Raw genomic sequence first — 19,414 nt, 5'->3', positions numbered from 1 at the left:
AAATAAAAATGTTATATCTTTTGCACAGTCAAAAAACCCAAAATTTCCAGATATCGAAGCCACAGTACCGGGTCTCGCCACGACTGAAAAATTTACAGATAACTCGCCCGTGAATAAGTGTGCGCCTTTAAGAGAGGTACTGTAGCGCGTCACTTCCCATTGTTCTGTAAATTTCGTATTATTTTAGCCACTTGGTTTACCTTTTTCAGGTAAAGTCAGATATTTTTAATGTTTACTTGCCCTTGTTAACTTTTGTCCCCCTACTTCTTACAGTAACCCAATTCATTCTTTTGCCGACTACTCTCTAAAAATACGAACTCATCCGAAAATTCATGGTATTTCTTTTTTCTTTTCTTTTAATCCATATCTCAACAACACAACTTTACAAGTTGAATAGGAAGGATGGAGGATCGACCGACTGGTACAAAATGCATTCATCATTAGTCTCGAGACAGTGTTGTAGGAGGTGAGACGCAGAGATAGGAGATCGAAATACTCTTGTCACGCAATTCAACTATCAGTCTCAATGTGCGGTAAGAAGCGAACAGATCGAAATAGAAGAGAGAAAAAGTTGAACATCTCTAGAATTCAATGAAATTTTGGGAATCAAATTTTAAAAGTATTGCTGCCTGCTGCTGCCACCTTAGTCGAGTTTCCATGGCTTCCAGAAAACAAACTGTTTATAAGGACTTTTAGAAAATTGGTTTTTTTCGGCAAAACTACGGTACCTGGTCTCAACACGATGATTGTTTTGTTAAATACAAACAGGTGTGCGCCTTCAAAGAGTACTGTACAGTACTCGTTAAAGGCGCACACCCGTTTGTATTTAACGATAAATTGTCGTGTTGAGACCGGGTTTTGACGAAAAAGTCACAAAATTTTGCGCTTTATGACACGTCTTGGATACTCTATAAACCTTTATATTTTTAACTTTTTTCCCACATTTTTGTCTAAAAATTGAATAAACTAATGAACAAAATATTGTTGAATTTTGCATCGTTTCAGAATTCCATTTTGCTTGCATACAAAAGTACAACATATGTGGAATCCCTTACTCACCATTGTAACCCAATATCAAACATCTAAACCGAAGTAATGGATTCCTCTAAAAATCACGCAAACACACATGCAGTTCTCCTACTTCATGTGCTCGAGCAGAGTGATCGTGACAAGAGCACATTAGAAAAGCGGAATGTCAACAAGTGACACACTTTTGGAAACAAGGGTAACCGGAGAGAATATCGATTCAGCTGTTTCACACTTACAACACGCAATGGTTTTGATTTCCACCTGAAACATAAATGGAAAATAGAAATACAATTAGAAAATGGTAAGAGGTTTTTCTATTTATGACTCCAATAAAAAAAAAAATGATGAATGAACAAAAACAAGGAAAACGAACAAATCTATAAAAACCTATAAAAATAGAGGAAAATCATTCTTTTAGTGTCAACTTCTTGAACCAAGTCGGTCGTTCTTTTTCAATTTCGAGAACTCGCTTTCCTTTAACAACTGCTGCCGGTGCATCTGGTTCTCCTCTGAATTTCACATATACCTGAAAGCATTTTATTGGAAAACTAATTTATTTTGGACCAACATACTTCTTTATCCTGTTTCTCTCCAACATATGGATTGTACTGCATCATTTTTTTTTTTATTTCCGAAGTCAATTGATGAACTTTGGCGTAGCAGGCATCACAAATAGTGTCCGATGGATGAATATTCGAGCACGCTGGACATGTCACAAGATTATCAATCGGTTGAAGAAGGCGTGTGAATGAGAACTTGCGAGTTACTTTCTTTGCTAAAAAATAAATTTTGAAAATCAGTTTTTTTACATAACATATAAACGTACGTTTGCTAGTTCTATACTTTGGAACTCCAAAAACAATACTAAAATCGTCAATCATTTCGCGAACACTTCCATATGTCATTGGCAAGTTTTGTGCAGTTGATGATGGATGTGCACCGACATCGCAAGCAAATCCAAATGAAGGAGGTGGTGATCGGTGACTGAAAACTCGCATCAGCGAGTCCATCGACAGCCGCAGGTTTATTATGATCCTTGCTCGAGCCTCATTCATTCTGAAAATAATTTTAAACTTCAAAGAGGAAGAAAAGCAGCGCTATAATCGATCTCGTAGTTAAATAAATTATGTTTTTTAAATGAAAAAAAAATTAAATATCAGAGAGCAATTGACTAAAACTAATAAATTCCAAAATTGAATTCCAGTTAGTTTCAGAGAAAAATAGAGTTTAAATATTAATGGGATTTTCAGTGTTTCCTTTTTTTACTTTTGGTAATACAAAATATATTGAATAAACATAAATATAACTAAAATGATTTCAAGAAAGTTTCTGAACTAAAAGAATTAAGAAAATCGTGCTCGTAATTTCTGACGCAGTTCGTGTGCAGGTAGTGTTTGCGGACATCGTAAAGCAAGTGTTTAGACAAATTACATTATTTTTGTAAAATTTAATAGAATCGTATATTTAGATGTTGCAATACAGTATTTATTCGAAAACTCATGGATTTCTATCACGATAGAATTGAAGATTATTTTTTAGACGATCTTTCTCTTTTAACACTACTTAATTCAGAAATAAAATCGGTGAAAAATACCAATTTTAAACAAAATATATTTTAAAAAGACTTGGTGAAATATGCAATTCATCCTTATAAAATTCATTCGGGTGTGGGAAAAAAGTGGACAGGGATCTCGATTTGAAAAGAGACGAGAAAATTCAAATAAAATACACACAAAATTATTTACGGAGACAGACACGTTCCAATGCATTGTTCAGAATAAATTAAAAAAGTGAGTGATCGGTTTAAAAATCGTCATCATCTTCGTCAGCCAGCTCTTTGGCGAATTCCAACTCTTGCTGCTCGCGTTCACGAGCTTGCTCAATAGTTTCAACAGCGATCTTCTTCTTTGGTGGATATCTGAGAGCTTTGACAGCTTGATTGTGCAATTCGAGGCAGTAACGGATACGAGTATCGAAGTGAGCTTGTGGCTCCGAAGTACGATAAATATCAGCTGTTTCTGAACTTTGCATGTACCGAGGTCCATCACGAACATCAGAAGTGATAACAGCATCGATTGCTCCATCGGCAATAGCCTTCGCCACCTGCAACAATTATAATAAACATAAAACTGTCAATATAAATTACTTACAATGTATTCAGTCTCTGTCTCGTTAGTAATATACAACTTCTTGGCAATATCCTTGATATAAATTCGGGAATACGCCAAAGAAATTTGCTTGATTGCAGTCTTGATGACGTTTTGACGCAGACGAACAATCAATGTGAGAGTATCATCAGCTTCAAACTGTGTTTTGAATTGCTCCAAATTATGATTAAAACGAGCAACATCTCCATCGCGAACGCCTCGACTGAGATCCAGGTAGTGAGCAAGACATTTGCGATAAATTGGTTGACGGAACACACTTCGATCAGGAATCTCTCCTTGTAGAAGACCAATGACAACAACCCACTTCTGAACAGCTTGTTTGAAGCCAATGGCACCTTCTTGTGGAGCTTTTCGCTGAGCTTGCAAGAAATATCCAGCCGCCGAATTGTAATCGAGTTGAAGAGCCTTTATACGTCCTTGATAGTACATGTAGCGGGCAAGATCATTGTTAGATGCATTGTCTGGGAATGCAACTTTGGAGACAAGATGAGCAGCTGATTGATATTGACGGTTGATCAAGTAGCAGCGAAGAAGCCAGCAAATCAGAACGGCTTGTGACTCGGAGAAATTACGGAGAGTTGCAGTACGGAGTCGAGAGTTCAAGAATCCCTGGTGATCGAAAAGACGTCCTTCTCGTTCGTAGATCACACAGAGGAAATAAAGGGTTTTTGCTGCGAGTCCATCCAGTGTACGCCGATCAAAGTTGTAAACTGAAAATTATACGTTTTGTTTGGGTTAAAATATGTTTTTTACTTGATGTGAGTTGATTCTCGCCGAGAGCAAGAGCTTCGGTATTCTTTTTTTGAGCATAAAGATGAAGCAAAACGAGAAGACGCAAGTAGCAATCTGATTCGGGAGATGCAAACACTGGTTTGACGCCTTTTTTTGGAGACTTTGTTTTGACATTCGAAGTATCCATTGGCTGAACTTCAGTATCAGCGGCGGGTGTGTAATGCAAATACTTCAACATTCCTTCGGCGAACTGAGCATCACTGCTTAAATGTGAAGACACGAGTTTGTAAAGAACGTTGTCATTGATCTGCTTGCGAGTTTTCGGCAATACTTGCAACACGCGAGTGATCAAATGTTCTTCTCCTTTGTCGAGAGCAGCTAATTGTTCTTTGATATCTAGAAAAGAAGGCAATCAAAACTTTAGTATTTCTGTATTTCACTTACTTTCAACTGCAATTGCGTTGAGATCTTTTGCTGGCTCGGTGGCTGGGACATCTTGCTTAGCTTCATCTACCTCCATTTTTTCAACGACGGTTTCTCCAGTTTTCGGAGCCATTTCCCTTTAAAATTTGAAAATAAAACGAGTGTCACTAGAATTTGAGCTTTTTTTCACGTAAAATAAAATAAATAAATAAAAACAAACACAACAGAACGTTAATAAAATGAAAAACGATGTTTGAAAAATGATGATTTTGAAAAATAAAAAATAATGCAAGTCTGCTCTGTAGAGAATTTTACATGGGTCTCGCAACGATGTACTAGACGTTTCTCGAATATTCGGTGTGCCTTTAAACACCATTATAAGGGAGTCAGCCTGAGACACGCCCTTTTCGGTCGTTTTTCGCTGTTTCACCTTTGTTTTCTTGCTCACTTTTTTTTTATTTGCTCGAAATTTCTAGAAAAATATTTGGTTTTTGTATAAATATACTTTCAAAGCTTCTTCAACCCATTTTGTCCGTTTTTAGCTGGTCTAAACTGTCTAAACTTTTATCTTTAATTTCAGCGCTCCTGCTATAAAGAATAATGTCGGTTCTTGGATTCGACATCGGTAACCTCAACTGCTACATTGGCGTTGCACGTCAAGGAGGCATTGAAGTTATCACCAATGACTATTCTCTGCATGCCACTCCGTAAGTGTAGTATTTCATAACATGAAATCTAAATATTTATTTCTCCAGAGCTTGCGTATCTTTTGGACCAAAAGATCGATCAATGGGGGTTGCAGCTCGGCAAGCAGTGACCACGAACATCAAGAACACTGTTATTAACTTCAAGCATTTGATTGGACGAAAATTCAGTGATCCTGTTGCGCAAAGATTCATTCCATTCATCCCGTGTAAAGTGGTTAAACTTCCAAATGATGACATCGGAGTTCAAGTCAGTTATCTTGGCGAACCTCACACTTTCACCCCAGAACAAGTTCTTGCTGCCCTTCTCACGAAGCTTCGTACTATTGTGGAATCTCAACTTTCTGACGTGAAGAAAGTTTCAGATTGCGTTCTTGCTGTAAGTGTTTGTTTAATATTTCTGAATAATATCAATTTATTTTAACTATAATTTTATCGAACAATTTAGACTTGAGAAATTGTTAGACAATCGTTTTAATTTTAGGTCCCGTCCTACTTCACTGATGTTCAACGACGCGCTGTTCTCTCAGCTATTCAATATGCCGGATTGAACTCTCTTCGCATCGTCAATGAAACAACTGCAATTGCTCTAGCCTACGGAATCTACAAGCAAGATCTCCCAGAGGAAGATGCCAAATCGCGCAACGTCGTGTTCCTTGATATCGGTCATTCGTCAACACAGGCTTCATTGGTTGCTTTCAATCGTGGAAAACTTCAGATGGTTAACACATCATACGATTTGGAGTCTGGTGGTATTTGGTTCGATGCTCTTATTCGAGAGCACTTCAGAAAAGAGTTCAAGACAAAATACGGTAAGGCCCAATGAAAGTAAATTGATAATTGAAGTTATTGCAGGAATTGATGCCGCAACATCTCCTCGTCCATGGCTACGTCTCTTGGACGAATGTGAGCGTGTGAAGAAGCAAATGTCAGCAAATCAAACTCCAATTCCACTGAACATTGAATGCTTTATGGAGGATAAGGATGTTACTGGAAAGATGCAACGTCAAGAATTTGAGGATCTTGCAGCTCCAATTTTCAACCGTATCAAGCAGGTTCTCATTAACTTGTTCGCAGACGGAGTGTCTATCAAGCCGGAAGAAATTGACGAGATCGAAATTGTCGGAGGATCTTCAAGAATTCCGATGATCAGAGAGATTGTCAAGGATCTTTTCGGAAAGGAACCGAAAACCACGATGAATCAAGACGAGGCTGTCGCTCGTGGAGCTGCCATGCAATGTGCAATTCTTTCTCCCACTTTCCGTGTTCGTGAGTTCGCCATCAAAGATACTCAGCCATATCGTATTCGTCTCAGCTGGAACAGTACAGGAGAAAACGGAGGGTAAGTGTCGATTTTCTGGTGTAAAAAATGATTCTCATGAATATATTAATTTCAGAGAAAACGACGTCTTCTCGCCCCGAGACGAGGTTCCATTCTCCAAACTAGTCTCACTTCTTCGAAGTGGTCCCTTCAATGTTGAAGCCCATTACGCTCAACCAAACGTTGTCCCACATAACCAGGTTCATATTGGATCTTGGAAAGTCAATGGAGCACGACCAGGTGCCGATGGTGGTAATCAGAAGGTTAAGGTGAAGGTTCGTGTTAATCCAGATGGTATCTTCACGATCGCTTCTGCCACAATGTATGAACCAAGAATTGTCGAGGAAGTTCCAGCTGAGGCAATGGAAGTGGATGGAGACGCTAAAACTGAAGCTCCTGCTGAGCCACTGGAACCAGTGAAGAAGACTAAACTTGTTCCAGTTGATTTGGAAGTTATTGAGTCGATTCCAGTCTCTTACGATGTTCAAAAGTTCCATAACCTTGAGCTTCAGATGCAAGAATCTGACGCTAGAGAAAAGGCCAAGGCTGACGCCAAGAACTCGCTCGAGGAGTACGTTTACGAAATGCGTGACAAAGTGTCTGATCAGTATGCTGAATTCATCACCCCGGCTGCCGCTGACGAGTTCCGTTCTGTTCTCACCTCCACCGAAGATTGGCTTTACGACGAGGGAGAAGATGCCGAACGAGATGTTTATGAGAAGAGGCTCTCCGAGCTCAAAGCAGTGGGAACACCTGTTGTGGAAAGATATCGCGAGTCTGAAACCCGAAAACCAGCGTTCGATTCATTCGATCAATCAATTATGCGTGTCAGAAAGGCATATGAAGATTATGCTAATGGTGGACCAACCTACGCTCACCTTGATAGCAAAGAAATGGAGAAGGTAATCAATGCAATTGAGGACAAGAAGAAATGGTTGGACGAAGCTCGTCACAAGCAAGAGACTCGTTCCAAGACTGATGCCCCCGTTGTCTTCACCGAGGAAATTCTTCAAAATAAGAATGTGAGTAGATTAAATAGTATTTATATGACATTATATCTTTGTTTCAGGTCTTCGAAAATGTTGTCAACCCTATCCTCAATAAGAAGAAGCCGGCCGCACCAGCCCCACCAAAGAAGGAAGAGCCCCAGCCTGCTGCTGGAGATCAACCACAATCTCAACCAGGAGAGATGGATGTCGATTAGATCTCTACATTTTCTATCACTTTTCGTATCAAAGGATTATCTCAATGTTTGAATGAATCCCTATTTTTTCTCTTTTCTTACAATCCGTTTTCGTGATCCCTAGTGTGTGTTTTCATTGTGTTCTCGATTGTTAAACCCTCGTAGTAAGATCTCGAATCGAGCACTTTTGTATTCGCCCAATCTGCGTCTTCCTCGCATACTAGAAAGTTTTATGTTCCGGTTGTTTTTCTTTTTTTTTATTATTTTAAATAATTATTATATTTATTGCCCTCCCAATTCGTCATGTCTTATGACACAATTTAGTTATCCCGTTTAAAAATTCCGATGCACTTAAATAAATACCTCTTGAAAATAATTAAGTTGACTTATTTCTTGAATTTTATTGTTATGAATCTCCTACTTATTTATAACAAAAAATAATGACAGAATCCGCTGTCGAAATTTCTAGTCGACGTGGCCTAGTTTGAATGGCCGAGAAATAACATGGCTGTGACACGGTGGAGGGTTGCAACTTGCAAGTGAGAGGAGAATAAATAATATATTTTATTTCACCTTCTATCAAAAATTATTAATAAATAATAGAAATTCGTGTATTAATTAACTTTATTTAAATAACAATCAATTTATTAATCTCAAATTAATCTAATTTCTAGAAAATGGATAATAATCAAGAGAAGTCTACAGATTCCCCATACAGTTTCGGTGGAACAAAGGATGATGGAATGGATCCACTTCTTCTTGGATCAGTTGGAGTACTCGTTTTAGCGTAAGTTATATTTAAGTATATTTTTCTCAAACTTTTGTATTTCCAGAGTGACATTAATTATTTGGAGACTTCTGAAACTACAATGGGATGAGAAAGCCGCTCGACAGAGGACCGATATGTTGCTGGCAATGAATGAAGGTGCTGGAGGTAGTGATGAACGAAGAGGTGCAAATGGTGAGTGCAAAATTATTATCTTTTTACCAGCCGTTCGCACGCGCTGAAGCGCGTGCTCCGACTGGCGTACTCAAAATTGAAATCAAATTCTAAATTTTCTAAGCCTTCTTTGCAGATGGAACGTTTTTTCCCTGGTTACCGGAAATTTTCGAGCAACATAAATATTATATAACTAAGTTCTGAGCAATTACAACTTAAAACCTCAAGTTTCCTGGAACTATTTCTAAATTTCTTGAACGTATAATTTTCTCTATGTTCTTCAAATCATATGAAACATTTTCCGGTCCCTTCCGAAAGTTTTTGGCGAGCGTTTCTGAAAATTATAACAATTTTTGATATTTTTTTAAAATTATTGAAACTTCAGAATATTCTAGGAGTATCAAAACTTGAAGAAACACCGTCACGCGCAAATGCATACACTTTTTTCAACGCGCTGCGTGAAAATTTCTCTTGCGATTTCAAAGTTTTTTCCCGCCATTTCAGTGTCCAATGGAGCGCGGGGTCGAGCCAGAACCCCGTGTAGAACTTTGCAGAAGTTTCTTGAATTTTTCCACGAAATTGAACATTTCAGAATTTTATCGAATTTTTTAGAGAGTTCTGGAACATTGCAGACTTTTCCCGATTTTTCTAGAAAGTTCTGGAATATTCCAGAATTTTCCCGAATTTTCTAGAAAATTCTGGACCATTCCAGAACTTTCTCGGATTTTCTAGAAAATTCTGGACTGAAAATTTGAATTTCCCGCCAAAATTTTTTTCACTGAAAATTTGAATTTCCCGCTAAATTTTTTTCACTGAAAATTTGAATTTCCCGCCAAAATTTTTTTTCACTGAAAATTTGAATTTCCCGCCAAAATTTTTTTCACTTAAAATTTGAATTTCCCGCCAAAATTTTTTTTCACTGAAAATTTGAATTTCCCGCCAAAATTTTTTTCACTTAAAATTTGAATTTCCCGCCAAAATTTTTTTTCACTGAAAATTTGAATTTCCCGCCAAAATTTTTTTCACTTAAAATTTGAATTTCCCGCCAAAATTTTTTTTCACTGAAAATTTGAATTTCCCGCCAAAATTTTTTTCACTTAAAATTTGAATTTCCCGCCAAAATTTTTTTTCACTGAAAATTTGAATTTCCCGCCAAAATTTTTTTCACTTAAAATTTGAATTTCCCGCCAAAATTTTTTTTCACTGAAAATTTGAATTTCCCGCCAAAATTTTTTTCACTTAAAATTTGAATTTCCCGCCAAAATTTTTTTTCACTGAAAATTTGAATTTCCCGCCAAAATTTTTTTCACTTAAAATTTGAATTTCCCGCCAAAATTTTTTTTCACTGAAAATTTGAATTTCCCGCCAAAATTTTTTTCACTTAAAATTTGAATTTCCCGCCAAAATTTTTTTTCACTGAAAATTTGAATTTCCCGCCAAAATTTTTTTCACTTAAAATTTGAATTTCCCGCCAAAATTTTTTTTCACTGAAAATTTGAATTTCCCGCCAAAATTTTTTTCACTTAAAATTTGAATTTCCCGCCAAAATTTTTTTTCACTGAAAATTTGATTTGAATTTCCCGCTAAATTTTTTTCACTTAAAATTTGAATTTCCCGCCAAAATTTTTTTTCACTGAAAATTTGAATTTCCCGCCAAAATTTTTTTCACTGAAAATTTGAATTTCCCGCCAAAATTTTTTTTTCTGAAAATTTGAATTTCCCGGCAAATTTTTTTCTCAGAAAATTTGAATTTCCCGCCAAAATTATTTCACTGAAAATTTGAATTTCCCGCCAAAATTTTTTCACTGAAAATTTGAATTTCCTGCCAAAAATGTGGGTCTCACCGCGAAGGGTCTCACCACGATAGGTCTCACCACGAAGGGTCTCGCCACGATGGGTCTCACCACGAAGGTGACAGGCCCCGCCACAACTCTCATTGACTTTGGGTGTGACGTCACAGACTACAAAGACTACATAGACTACAAACTATGGACAGACGAACTGTATTTTTTTATATATAAGTAATGATGTCAAAAATACGGTCTCGACACGACAATTTTTGTCAAAAGGCAAACTTTCGTTGTTGTGGAACATTTTTATAGTTTTTTGTTAGTAAAAACCCATCAATTTCAACAAACAATAGTAAAAAATGAAAAAATCGATGAAAATTCCGCAGAGTTTGAAACCAGAGTACTCTTTAAATTCTGAAATTTAATTAAATTTATAGTTGCCGGTGGAATGCGTCGAAATGCTCGTCGTCGAGTGAACCGTGATGAACAAGAAGACGGTTTCGTGAATCATATGATGAATGATGGAGAAGATGTTGAAGATTTGGATGGAGGTGCTGAACAATTTGAATATGATGAGGATGGAAAAAAGATCGGTAAGCGAAAGGCTGCAAAATTACAAGCTAAGGAAGAAAAACGACAAATGCGAGAGTACGAAGTCAGAGAAAGAGAAGAACGTAAACGACGGGAAGAAGAACGGGAAAAGAAACGTGATGAGGAACGTGCAAAGGAAGAAGCTGACGAAAAGGCTGAGGAAGAACGATTGAGAAAGGAACGAGAGGAAAAAGAGAGAAAAGAGCATGAGGAATATTTGGCTGTAAGTTTCAATAAGCAATAGCAATAAGTTTGACACCATCGGGGGTATAAAATATTATTATACAAAGAAAAATTATTCGAAATTTCTAAATTGGAAAAATACTCAATACTCGAAAAAATATCCCAGAGGCATAATTTTGCGATTTTTGCGCTAAAAATACAGTACCCGGTCTCGAAACGACACATTTTAAATTTTGTTAAATGCAAAAAGGTGTGTGCCTTTAAATAGTACTGTAATTTCAAACTTTCGTTGCTGTAGAGTTTTCATCGATTTTATATTGTTTAAAAATTGTTTTATCAACAAAATATAAATTAAAAATCGTGGGAAAACTATGAAAACTCGATAAAATTCCGCAACAACGATAGACTGGAAATTACAGTAATCTTTAAAGGCGCATACCTTTTTGAGTTCAACTAAAACATTGTCGTGTCGAGATCGGGTACCGTATTTTTTGCTCAAAAATCGCAAATAATCAGTTTAATTGTAAAAAAATTAATTATTTGTTTAGTAAAGAGTATGCTATAATATTTTTCAAAAGACAAAAAGTATTTATTCTTTTTTTTTTCCAGATGAAAGCTTCGTTTGCGATTGAAGAAGAAGGAACCGATGCAATTGAAGGTGAAGAAGCCGAGAACTTGATTCGTGATTTTGTCGATTACGTGAAAACCAACAAAGTGGTTAATATTGACGAATTATCTTCACATTTTGGCCTGAAATCCGAAGATGCTGTAAATAGATTGCAACATTTTATCGAAGAGGGACTTGTACAAGGTGTTATGGATGACAGAGGAAAATTCATTTATATTTCCGACGAGGAATTTGCGGCAGGTAAACTTTTTTTTTAAACTGAACTCAAAATTAACTTTCATAATAAATAAAACAAATTTTTTTAAAATAAATTCCAATTTTCAGTTGCGAAATTCATAAATCAACGTGGAAGAGTGTCAATTCATGAAATCGCCGAACAATCGAATCGTCTAATTCGTCTCGAAACACCATCGGCCGCCGAATAAGAAGAAGCGCGAGAAGGAAGTATGTACATACGAAACGATAAAGACACCTGAACGTGGTCACAAGTGTTCCCAATTCTGTTTCTCGGTCGCTTTTTCTTCTTCTTTTTTCCTGTTAGTTATCGCATCTCTTTATCATTTTCAACCATCAACAATCATTTTCCACACCAAATCCATAAATTATTTATAATACGATATTTTTGTTTCATTTAAGTGTTCCTTAATAAGGTTTCGATTCCTCGTTGCTTATCTTGATGATCTACTTTTAAAGTTTATATTGTTCTTGCCAAATTTGTAATTTATATGAATATTCAGGATGTATCAATCATATCCTCAACAGCAACAACCGGGATACCAGCCACAGCAACCATCTCATCCTATTGTTGGGGCTGGAGCTGCTCCGACGATGGCTCCTCAGAACCCATATGGTCAACAACCCTTCCAACCACAATTTCAACAAGGCCAATATCAGCAGCCTTCTGGGCAACAATATCAATCAATGGTATGTTGCTTTTTGAGATTTTCAAATTTATTTTAATGTTTTTTTTTTCTAATTTCCAATACAATTATTTCAGCAGCAACAGTTCCAATCTCCACAGCAACAAGCTCCAACTCAGCCGACGCATCCAGATCGTGAATCCTATCAAACAGCACTTCCAGCAAATGTTACCCCAGGATGGAATGATCCTCCATCGATGCTGCCATCTGCTGGAACTACACCAAATCGATTGAGCAACATGCGGAGGCGGCCCGTTGATCCTTCGATCTCGGTAATATTTTAATCGACTGTATCACAGCTCATTCTGAAAATTGAAATGCCCTCATTTGGTTGGTAGAAGCCTTTTGTTTAACAAGTTATTCAAAAAAAATTAACCCCTAGATATAAAATTTTATAAAACGACGTGCTTCAAGCACTTCAAATTGGGTATAGAAAAGTGCAATTTTGATTAGGTATTCAAAAGTAAGATAATTTCGAATCAGTATTTCAAGAAATATTTTTTTTTTATTGAATCCTGTATTTTACTCGCTTACACTGGATAGCTCAATAATTTGAATTTTGCAGGGAAATGTCGGTTACGGTACATCATCACAAACTTCGAATCCTTATGGTGCATCGGCTTCTCCATACGGTGCTCCTCAACAAAATCCTCAGCAATACCAGGAGCAACCTCAGTCATATCAAACATATCAACAACCACAACAGCAGCAGCCACAATACGGTCAACAGCAGAATCCTCAACAATTCGGTCAACAGTATCCAGGAGCTGGAGCTCCTCACCAACAACAACACTATGGAATGTGATTCTATTATCTTAAGCATTTCTTTAATTATTCTCATTCAATTTTCATATATAAAACCAGCCGTGGACCGCACCTACGCGCGGCCCCCAACTTTTTTGAGAAAACACATTAGATATACGGTGTCTATCGCGGACCTCGATCGATGTCTGCTGCGCATTTAGCATAAGGTTTCCCAAAATTTCGTTGCTCTGTTCAGAGATCAAACTACATAGGGACAGAAGGACACGCGCTTTATATATAGTAAATGATTTCAAAAATTTATTTAAATTCTCCCCAACCACCCTCGCTGCCTTTCTGTTGAAAATCTTCTCCCCCGTATTAATTTTGCATAGTCAATGCATGTTCTGTGATAAAACTTGATTCTGAAGCTTGAGTTTGAATTATTTTTGCAAGCAGTATTCATTCCCACACCCCTTTTCTATATACTTTCCATTAACTTTTAATTCAATCCATTCACATCCACCCTCTAAGATTTGTTGCCAATACTGATTGCATTACTTAGTCTCTGCTCTCTAGGAGGGTGGGGTGGGAGCAACCAGGTGTGCCATACGAAGATTTGGTCAGATGATGAATGAGAATCGAGTATGATTGAAGGGAATGTGAGATAAGAAATTGGGCTTTTGTTAATTCGTTTCAATGCATGAAAATTTGTTTCGAGCCAGCGAACGTCCCTAAAAGTTCCGTCTTGATCTAGAAATTTGACAAGATTTTATCATATTCTATGATTTTCGTGTGAGTCTGCAAAAAGTGCAAGTTATTACAAATTCGCAAAATATTTCAAACATTTGGAAAAAAATTGAAACCAAATATTTAGGTATTATTACAACGACTCATAGAAATGTGCAGTAAATTCGAATCTTTGCGAGACCCAGTGTTTAGGGGCAGATTTTCATTTGGCCGTGGAGCACTTTTGCACCTCAATTTCAGAAAGTTAATTTTTCTGCGTCCCCATAATATCCAGGAATAAAATTTTCTATAAATATAATTGAAAGATCAAATCCAAATTTAGAAGTCAATGATGTTTTTGGTGTACTTTTAGACGTCATTAATACTCGAAACTCTAACTTTTCACTAACTTTTGAGTTTTTCAATATTTTTTGAAATCATGCGTTTTTAGTTTTATTGAAAAGGCTTTTGAAAACCAATGAATATTCGCAGCTTCAAGTACTTGGGAGCTACAGTACTCTTTCTTTAAAGGCACACAACCGTTTGCTTTTGACAAACATTTTCTTGTTGAGACCGGGTTAGTATTTTCAAGCAAAAATCGCAAAATTTTGTAACTCGTAATTTTGCGATTTTTGCTTGAAAATACTAACCCGGTCAAATTTTGGGAAAGAAACTTTCAAGAGGGCTTGATGGCTTAAAATGTTTTAATACATTTAATTAATTAAGAGAAGTATAAAATCCATTGATAAACTTTTAGACGAGTTCCCAAATTATGATATGTGAAAGCTGAGTGCTTGAAACTTATTGAATTAAAATAGTTGTTTTGATTTTAAAAATGTACTTGCAACATTTGAAGATTTGCTAGTAGAATTAACAGTAGTATAAATAACCATAATAACAAAAATACAAGAAAAATATGAGATTCGTTGAAAGTACCAAATTTCAGAAAACCAAGCAAAAAGCTGTTATAACTGATATTTTCATTTTATGCTTGGTTACCTCTTCGTCATACGCACCTCTGCCCACCTCCACATTCTCCTCCTTTTTTTTTTGTTCATAATCAATACCTACTTCTTCGTCTTCTCTGTGGTTGTCATGTTCAACCAGGTGTGTCGTCTACCTCTCACAGCTTTTACCTCATTTTCATTAGAAGTTAGAGAAAAAAGATAATTATTTATCACTTTGTTCTTATTCTATTACGTAATTTCTTTGAATTCTTGAACAGGATTTTACAATTCAAACTTACTGGAAATTTCAGGTGAACAATTATCGTGACATTTCTCTCTATAAAAAGTTTCAATTGGCTGTTTTTTCTTTCTTTTCTTAAGAATTAATGATTTCCGCTTATAAAATGCTTTCAATTTTAGATCATACATTTTCAGAATTATGAAGTAAAGGTAATACTTTGAACGAAAAAAGCATCTGTCACCTGATCTAAAGTTTCAAATTATAAGGGTAATTTCGTTTTTTGTCTAGAAAAAAGTCAAACTAGTTTTGAAGTTCTACATTAAATTTTTTAAAGGAGTAGCAATCCACAAAAATTAATATTTTAAGAATATTTTACCGACCACCCGATTGTTTTGAATATCTCGTGACAAAATGGAGTCATGCATGTTCAAATTCTGATTTTCTGGTTTCTTGTTCTTGAAATGAACACAAAAATTTATGTTTAAAACAAATAAGGAAATTTCAATTATAAAAACTTTGTAAACATTTAGATACAATTTTGAGTTTTTGTTTTTTTAAGCTTCTAATTAGATTATTTTATTTCTCAAGTTTTAAATCACTTTAAAAAAAATTATTGAGATTCTGAAAAAAAAAAACCTGCACATTCCTTCTTTCAGGAAATATATTTTCAACTGAAGAATTAGTTCAATAAGTTTTGCATTTTTTCAAAATGATTTCAATAATTCCATCGAAATTGTAAAATGTGTACAAGAACTATGCATCAAATTTTTTTTTAGTTAAGCAAATCCGTCTTTTTAAGAACAGTATTTTAAGTTTTGGATAATTTTTTTTTCCAGTTTCTCCAAAATAAAACTGCAAAACCGATCAGCGATTTGCTCCATCCGATTTTCAGCCAATCAGACGGAGTGACTAGAGTTTGAAGACACTGATTGGTTCAAATGTGGGCGCAAATTCTCATAATGAAACGAGTTCAAACACGGGTATCCGCAAAAATGTTGAAAATCTCTTTTTAAAAATCTTGTATATTCCATTTTACTGGTAGCTTTCTTTAATCAAATCCTGTTTTTTATCCCCCAAATCCGCGCTTTTTTTTCCTATTCAGTGCTTTCAATTTTTATTTTCGACTTGTATTGAGCTAAGATTACTTCTTTTCAATTCACCGAGAGCGAGAAAATCAACAAATGAGTGTGCATGTGACGTCCAATTTTTCATCTTTCCGACTAGAGCAGACTATTCCACAAGGCTTGAGACGACGAAATTTAATTATGGATCAGTCCTTAGGTGTGGTCGTTTCCTCGTTTTATTCTGATTCCCATGGACACCCTCTACACATTTCCCCTTTTTTCTTATTTTTATTTCATTTCCTTTTCATTATTTTTTTGATAATTTATTTACAGGGTTTTGGATGAACGATATGATGTCTTCAATGAATTCTTCTAGCTACTTTGAAAGCTTTTCAGGTAGGTTACCAAGTTTAAGACAATCTTTAAAAGAAGGAAAGTATTGGGGGGGGGGGGGGGGGGGGGTGATATATCAGACTGTTAAAATTAAAAAAAAAAAGTAAATCTGAAGTAGACTACTCTTTTGAACTCGTGTAATTTGAAAACAAATAATTACTTCAAAATTTAAAATTGCAATATGTTTTTGTGGTTTTGTAAAACAGTCACGCATTTCTGAAAATCTTTGAATATTCTATGCTTTCCAAATAAAATTGTATTCTGCCAAATCTGGATTTATTAAATTAAATCATGAAAGTCTATTAAAAGTTTTAAAGAATTTGTTAATTTGTGGGGGTTCGTTTGAAGTCAGTTCCAGTTTGGCCATGAAGTAGAGTTTTCTTACAATGAACTGGATTCCTTGAGCATTTCAGCCAAAATGCATAGTAATCGTTCTCCTCAGCATCTTCAAAATTGTCTCAAAGAAAGCCCAAAAATTTGTATCGTTACAACTACAATAATTGTGGTTTCAAATAAGTCATACGAAACTCATTTCTATTCCTCTGTCGAATTGTCAAAACAAAATTTATATATTTTCAATTTGAAATCGTTTTTAACTATCACTAATCAATTTAAATTTTAACTTCTAAATTATGTTTTTCCAGTAATTTAAATGATTTATGGAGAAATTAGGTGTAGTTGATTTTTGAAAGAACAATTACTCATTGTCGGCTCTGTTGAACTATTACAAGTATAGTTATACAAACCCCTACTCCAATTTTACAAACAAATAAACCTTCATGTGTCAGATGATCAAGATCCAATAATATAAAAAATAGCATCCAAAAACAACGGGATTATGGATTTTATGATAAATGTTATCTATTGTTTCCAACAATTCTCAAAGCATATGCCAAGTATTTTCTATTTATTTCTACAAATCCGATACCTATAATCCTTCGGTTATTATTCTCAAGCCCCGCCCCTTATTACTGCCGATCAGTCGTAATTATTAAAACAATACATAGCACCGGACGTAAATAATGTTTATTTAAAAAAGATTTTCCTATGAGTAAAATTCAAAAACTAGAATCTCACCGCATTTCGACTTTAATGCCAACAACTTTTGAGCAACTTTCAAAGAATATTTAAATGAAATAAAAATTATCTTCAGTAGGTACAAATATTTCTCTATATTTCTAGCGCCGACAGCCGAATGAGTGTTTCGGCTGTCGGCTGGCGCCGCCAGCCGAAAATGCTCTATTTCTCGGCAGTCGGCTGGCGCTGCCAGCCGACTGAGCTTTATGGTTGGAGTTTTGTCGCTGAACTGTATTTTTGCACGTTGTTTTCTTAAAGTGTTTCGGAGCGATTAAGCATACTTTTAGTACAAAAACAATTATAGCAAACTATTTAATCACTTTATCCAACAAAAATAACCACATCGGCTTACTTTTTCCATATATAAAACTTGCAACTAGTGTTCAAAAATATCAAAAATCAGTTAATTTGTTTAAAACCGCCAGCCGAAAACTCTAACACAAAGGTCGTCTGTCGGCTGGTGCTACCAGCCAAAAAAGTCCAATTTTTCGGCTGTCGGCTGGCTGCGCCAGCCGACAGCCGCACGTACCTGGTAGGGACTACAAATTTTGAATAAAATAATAGTTCCGAAAAATCAAGCTTTCTTAAAATCTTTCTAACTTTACTCAATTTTCTCTCTAGACTATTAATTTCCAGATTCCACAATGAACGAACCCAACAATCGATTTGTTGGATCAAGACCAGCGACATCAGGATCATTCAATAAAGAAGGAACTCCGACAACTCCAGTATGTTTCTGTGACAGCTTTTATAAACAGGCAAAAGAAAACATTTCAGAATCTATTTTCATTGTCTAATTCGGAAGAGCGAATTTCTCAATTCACACTGCCAAACTATGTAGAACAGCCAACTTCATCGATAAATCAACAAACTGGAAGGTACAGTTTTTGGTTTTCAATAGACTTTGGAAATTATTTTTTCTTGTTTCAGAGTGGTGAAAAAAGCTCAAGGAGAGGTTGACCTGAGTGGAGAAGAGCTTATGCCATTTCTATATAAAGCTGCTGAAAGGCTCCGAGAGATGAAGGATAAACAGGTTTTAAATAAATAAATTAAATGAATATATACAAATCATCTACTTTCAGACAAAAGCTGAAGGCATTAAGTTAAGATTTGGCTCTCTGGCAAAATTAATCAGTGAAGAAAAATTATCAGATGAACTTATAAAAAGTCTGAATTATGTAGTTGATTGTAAGAATACACAAGATTATTTTCAAATTAATAAATTATTTTTCAGCTCTTGAATTTGAGAAATATCAAGAAGCGATGAACTACTATGATCAATTTTGCAAGAAAATTCCAAATGAAATAGCAAAAAGTTGGTATTGGCTGTCATCTCTCAAAATGTTGATAAATGAATTAAATGTTTCGAGGAGAGGCGGATCTGCTGGATCACATCTTAGGAGCTTATAGAACATTTATTCGTTTGTCTTTTAAATTTATGTAAATAATGCCATTTTCCACTAATTATTTCCCAAATTCCTCAACTTGTTGCCGTATTTAACTTTTATTTCGAATATTTTAGGCCAGAAAGGGTATTTGTTATTTCGCATGGTTTCTCAGAACAATAATAAATGTGAATCAGGTTTCAATCATATTTCGAACTTTATTTG

At 35.6% G+C, this 19,414-nt stretch overlaps 6 protein-coding genes, 3 non-coding genes and 1 pseudogene across 12 annotated transcripts; 7 read left to right on the top strand and 3 right to left on the bottom strand.

Moving 5' to 3' along the window:
• Window positions 1-1,322: 1,322 nt before the first annotated feature.
• Window positions 1,323-2,085, bottom strand: mrpl-32 (Large ribosomal subunit protein bL32m). Its single transcript, NM_066469.6, has 3 exons — window positions 1,856-2,085; window positions 1,602-1,804; window positions 1,323-1,555 (listed from the first exon to the last, which is right to left on the bottom strand). Exons 1-3 carry the CDS (start codon window positions 2,082-2,084, stop codon window positions 1,436-1,438), a joined length of 552 nt encoding a protein of 183 aa, NP_498870.2. The 5' UTR covers window position 2,085; the 3' UTR covers window positions 1,323-1,435.
• A 410-nt stretch (window positions 2,086-2,495) lies between these two features.
• On the bottom strand, window positions 2,496-4,489 carry rpn-3 (26S proteasome non-ATPase regulatory subunit 3). The gene is made up of 4 exons (NM_066468.5): window positions 4,374-4,489; window positions 3,951-4,325; window positions 3,180-3,907; window positions 2,496-3,132 (listed from the first exon to the last, which is right to left on the bottom strand). The coding sequence occupies exons 1-4, from the start codon at window positions 4,483-4,485 to the stop codon at window positions 2,833-2,835; spliced, it is 1,515 nt and encodes a 504-aa protein (NP_498869.1). The 5' UTR covers window positions 4,486-4,489; the 3' UTR covers window positions 2,496-2,832.
• A 257-nt stretch (window positions 4,490-4,746) lies between these two features.
• On the top strand, window positions 4,747-4,799 carry C30C11.14. Its single transcript, NR_101837.1, has one exon. It is a non-coding gene; the product is annotated as an Unclassified non-coding RNA C30C11.14 (non-coding RNA).
• Window positions 4,800-4,932: 133 nt separating this feature from the next.
• Window positions 4,933-7,932, top strand: hsp-110 (Heat shock protein 110). Its single transcript, NM_066467.7, has 6 exons — window positions 4,933-5,059; window positions 5,108-5,435; window positions 5,541-5,868; window positions 5,912-6,398; window positions 6,454-7,399; window positions 7,447-7,932. Exons 1-6 carry the CDS (start codon window positions 4,953-4,955, stop codon window positions 7,579-7,581), a joined length of 2,331 nt encoding a protein of 776 aa, NP_498868.1. The 5' UTR covers window positions 4,933-4,952; the 3' UTR covers window positions 7,582-7,932.
• A 302-nt stretch (window positions 7,933-8,234) lies between these two features.
• On the top strand, window positions 8,235-12,309 carry ufbp-1 (DDRGK domain-containing protein 1; the record flags this gene model as incomplete). 2 transcript variants are annotated; one of them, NM_001268030.4, is made up of 5 exons in its annotated part: window positions 8,235-8,347; window positions 8,394-8,521; window positions 10,728-11,104; window positions 11,674-11,932; window positions 12,017-12,309. In NM_001268030.4, the coding sequence occupies 5 exons, from the start codon at window positions 8,238-8,240 to the stop codon at window positions 12,115-12,117; spliced, it is 975 nt and encodes a 324-aa protein (NP_001254959.1). The 2 variants fall into 2 exon arrangements, with proteins under 2 accessions (NP_001254959.1, NP_001368103.1); NM_001379832.1 differs by having other exon boundaries at window positions 8,304-8,347; window positions 12,017-12,117.
• On the bottom strand, window positions 10,582-10,845 carry ZK1236.12. The gene has a single exon (NR_147827.1). It is a non-coding gene; the product is annotated as an Unclassified non-coding RNA ZK1236.12 (non-coding RNA).
• Window positions 12,310-12,429: 120 nt separating the features above from the next.
• On the top strand, window positions 12,430-13,468 carry pqn-96 (Prion-like-(Q/N-rich) domain-bearing protein 96). Its single transcript, NM_066465.6, has 3 exons — window positions 12,430-12,616; window positions 12,690-12,884; window positions 13,178-13,468. The coding sequence occupies exons 1-3, from the start codon at window positions 12,431-12,433 to the stop codon at window positions 13,415-13,417; spliced, it is 621 nt and encodes a 206-aa protein (NP_498866.1). The 5' UTR covers window position 12,430; the 3' UTR covers window positions 13,418-13,468.
• Window positions 13,469-14,030: 562 nt separating this feature from the next.
• ZK1236.8 lies at window positions 14,031-15,142 on the top strand (annotated as a pseudogene). Its single transcript has 2 exons — window positions 14,031-14,148; window positions 15,029-15,142. Coding segments are annotated over exons 1-2 (232 nt in total).
• A 1,525-nt stretch (window positions 15,143-16,667) lies between these two features.
• ZK1236.9 (TPR_REGION domain-containing protein) lies at window positions 16,668-19,393 on the top strand. 2 transcript variants are annotated; one of them, NM_001313000.2, is made up of 6 exons: window positions 16,668-16,730; window positions 18,441-18,532; window positions 18,582-18,682; window positions 18,735-18,837; window positions 18,887-18,992; window positions 19,039-19,391. In NM_001313000.2, exons 1-6 carry the CDS (start codon window positions 16,676-16,678, stop codon window positions 19,212-19,214), a joined length of 633 nt encoding a protein of 210 aa, NP_001299929.1. In that variant the 5' UTR covers window positions 16,668-16,675; the 3' UTR covers window positions 19,215-19,391. The 2 variants fall into 2 exon arrangements, with proteins under 2 accessions (NP_001299929.1, NP_001033388.1); NM_001038299.4 differs by lacking the exon at window positions 16,668-16,730 and having other exon boundaries at window positions 18,444-18,532; window positions 19,039-19,393.
• Window positions 18,771-18,791, top strand: 21ur-14785. The gene has a single exon (NR_052520.1).
• Window positions 19,394-19,414: the final 21 nt, after the last annotated feature.

This window comes from Caenorhabditis elegans, chromosome III (assembly GCF_000002985.6).
Source record: "Caenorhabditis elegans chromosome III".
In the NCBI taxonomy this organism is placed as follows: Eukaryota; Metazoa; Nematoda; class Chromadorea; order Rhabditida; family Rhabditidae; genus Caenorhabditis; species Caenorhabditis elegans.
Note: the sequence above shows the minus strand (reverse complement) of the source record. Positions and strands in the feature narration are given on the sequence as shown.

What these genes read in the sequence shown, in the direction of transcription:
- mrpl-32 (NM_066469.6), bottom strand. Translation starts at nt 2,084, where the DNA reads ATGAATGAGGCTCGAGCAAGGATCATAATAAACCTGCGGCTGTCGATG. An exon ending in AAAGTATAGAACTAGCAAAC is followed by an intron (nt 1,805 to 1,855) that starts GTACGTTTATAT and finishes TTTATTTTTTAG; the next exon opens with CAAAGAAAGTAACTCGCAAG. An exon ending in GAGAGAAACAGGATAAAGAA is followed by an intron (nt 1,556 to 1,601) that starts GTATGTTGGTCC and finishes AAATGCTTTCAG; the next exon opens with GTATATGTGAAATTCAGAGG.
- rpn-3 (NM_066468.5), bottom strand. Translation starts at nt 4,485, where the DNA reads ATGGCTCCGAAAACTGGAGAAACCGTCGTTGAAAAAATGGAGGTAGAT. An exon ending in CAACGCAATTGCAGTTGAAA is followed by an intron (nt 4,326 to 4,373) that starts GTAAGTGAAATA and finishes CTTCTTTTCTAG; the next exon opens with ATATCAAAGAACAATTAGCT. An exon ending in CGAGAATCAACTCACATCAA is followed by an intron (nt 3,908 to 3,950) that starts GTAAAAAACATA and finishes TATAATTTTCAG; the next exon opens with TTTACAACTTTGATCGGCGT.
- hsp-110 (NM_066467.7), top strand. Translation starts at nt 4,953, where the DNA reads ATGTCGGTTCTTGGATTCGACATCGGTAACCTCAACTGCTACATTGGC. An exon ending in AGAGTTCAAGACAAAATACG is followed by an intron (nt 5,869 to 5,911) that starts GTAAGGCCCAAT and finishes AAGTTATTGCAG; the next exon opens with GAATTGATGCCGCAACATCT. An exon ending in AAATTCTTCAAAATAAGAAT is followed by an intron (nt 7,400 to 7,446) that starts GTGAGTAGATTA and finishes TCTTTGTTTCAG; the next exon opens with GTCTTCGAAAATGTTGTCAA.
- pqn-96 (NM_066465.6), top strand. Translation starts at nt 12,431, where the DNA reads ATGTATCAATCATATCCTCAACAGCAACAACCGGGATACCAGCCACAG. An exon ending in GGCAACAATATCAATCAATG is followed by an intron (nt 12,617 to 12,689) that starts GTATGTTGCTTT and finishes CAATTATTTCAG; the next exon opens with CAGCAACAGTTCCAATCTCC. An exon ending in CCGTTGATCCTTCGATCTCG is followed by an intron (nt 12,885 to 13,177) that starts GTAATATTTTAA and finishes TGAATTTTGCAG; the next exon opens with GGAAATGTCGGTTACGGTAC.
- ZK1236.9 (NM_001313000.2), top strand. Translation starts at nt 16,676, where the DNA reads ATGAACGATATGATGTCTTCAATGAATTCTTCTAGCTACTTTGAAAGC. An exon ending in AAGGAACTCCGACAACTCCA is followed by an intron (nt 18,533 to 18,581) that starts GTATGTTTCTGT and finishes AAAACATTTCAG; the next exon opens with AATCTATTTTCATTGTCTAA. An exon ending in ATAAATCAACAAACTGGAAG is followed by an intron (nt 18,683 to 18,734) that starts GTACAGTTTTTG and finishes TTCTTGTTTCAG; the next exon opens with AGTGGTGAAAAAAGCTCAAG.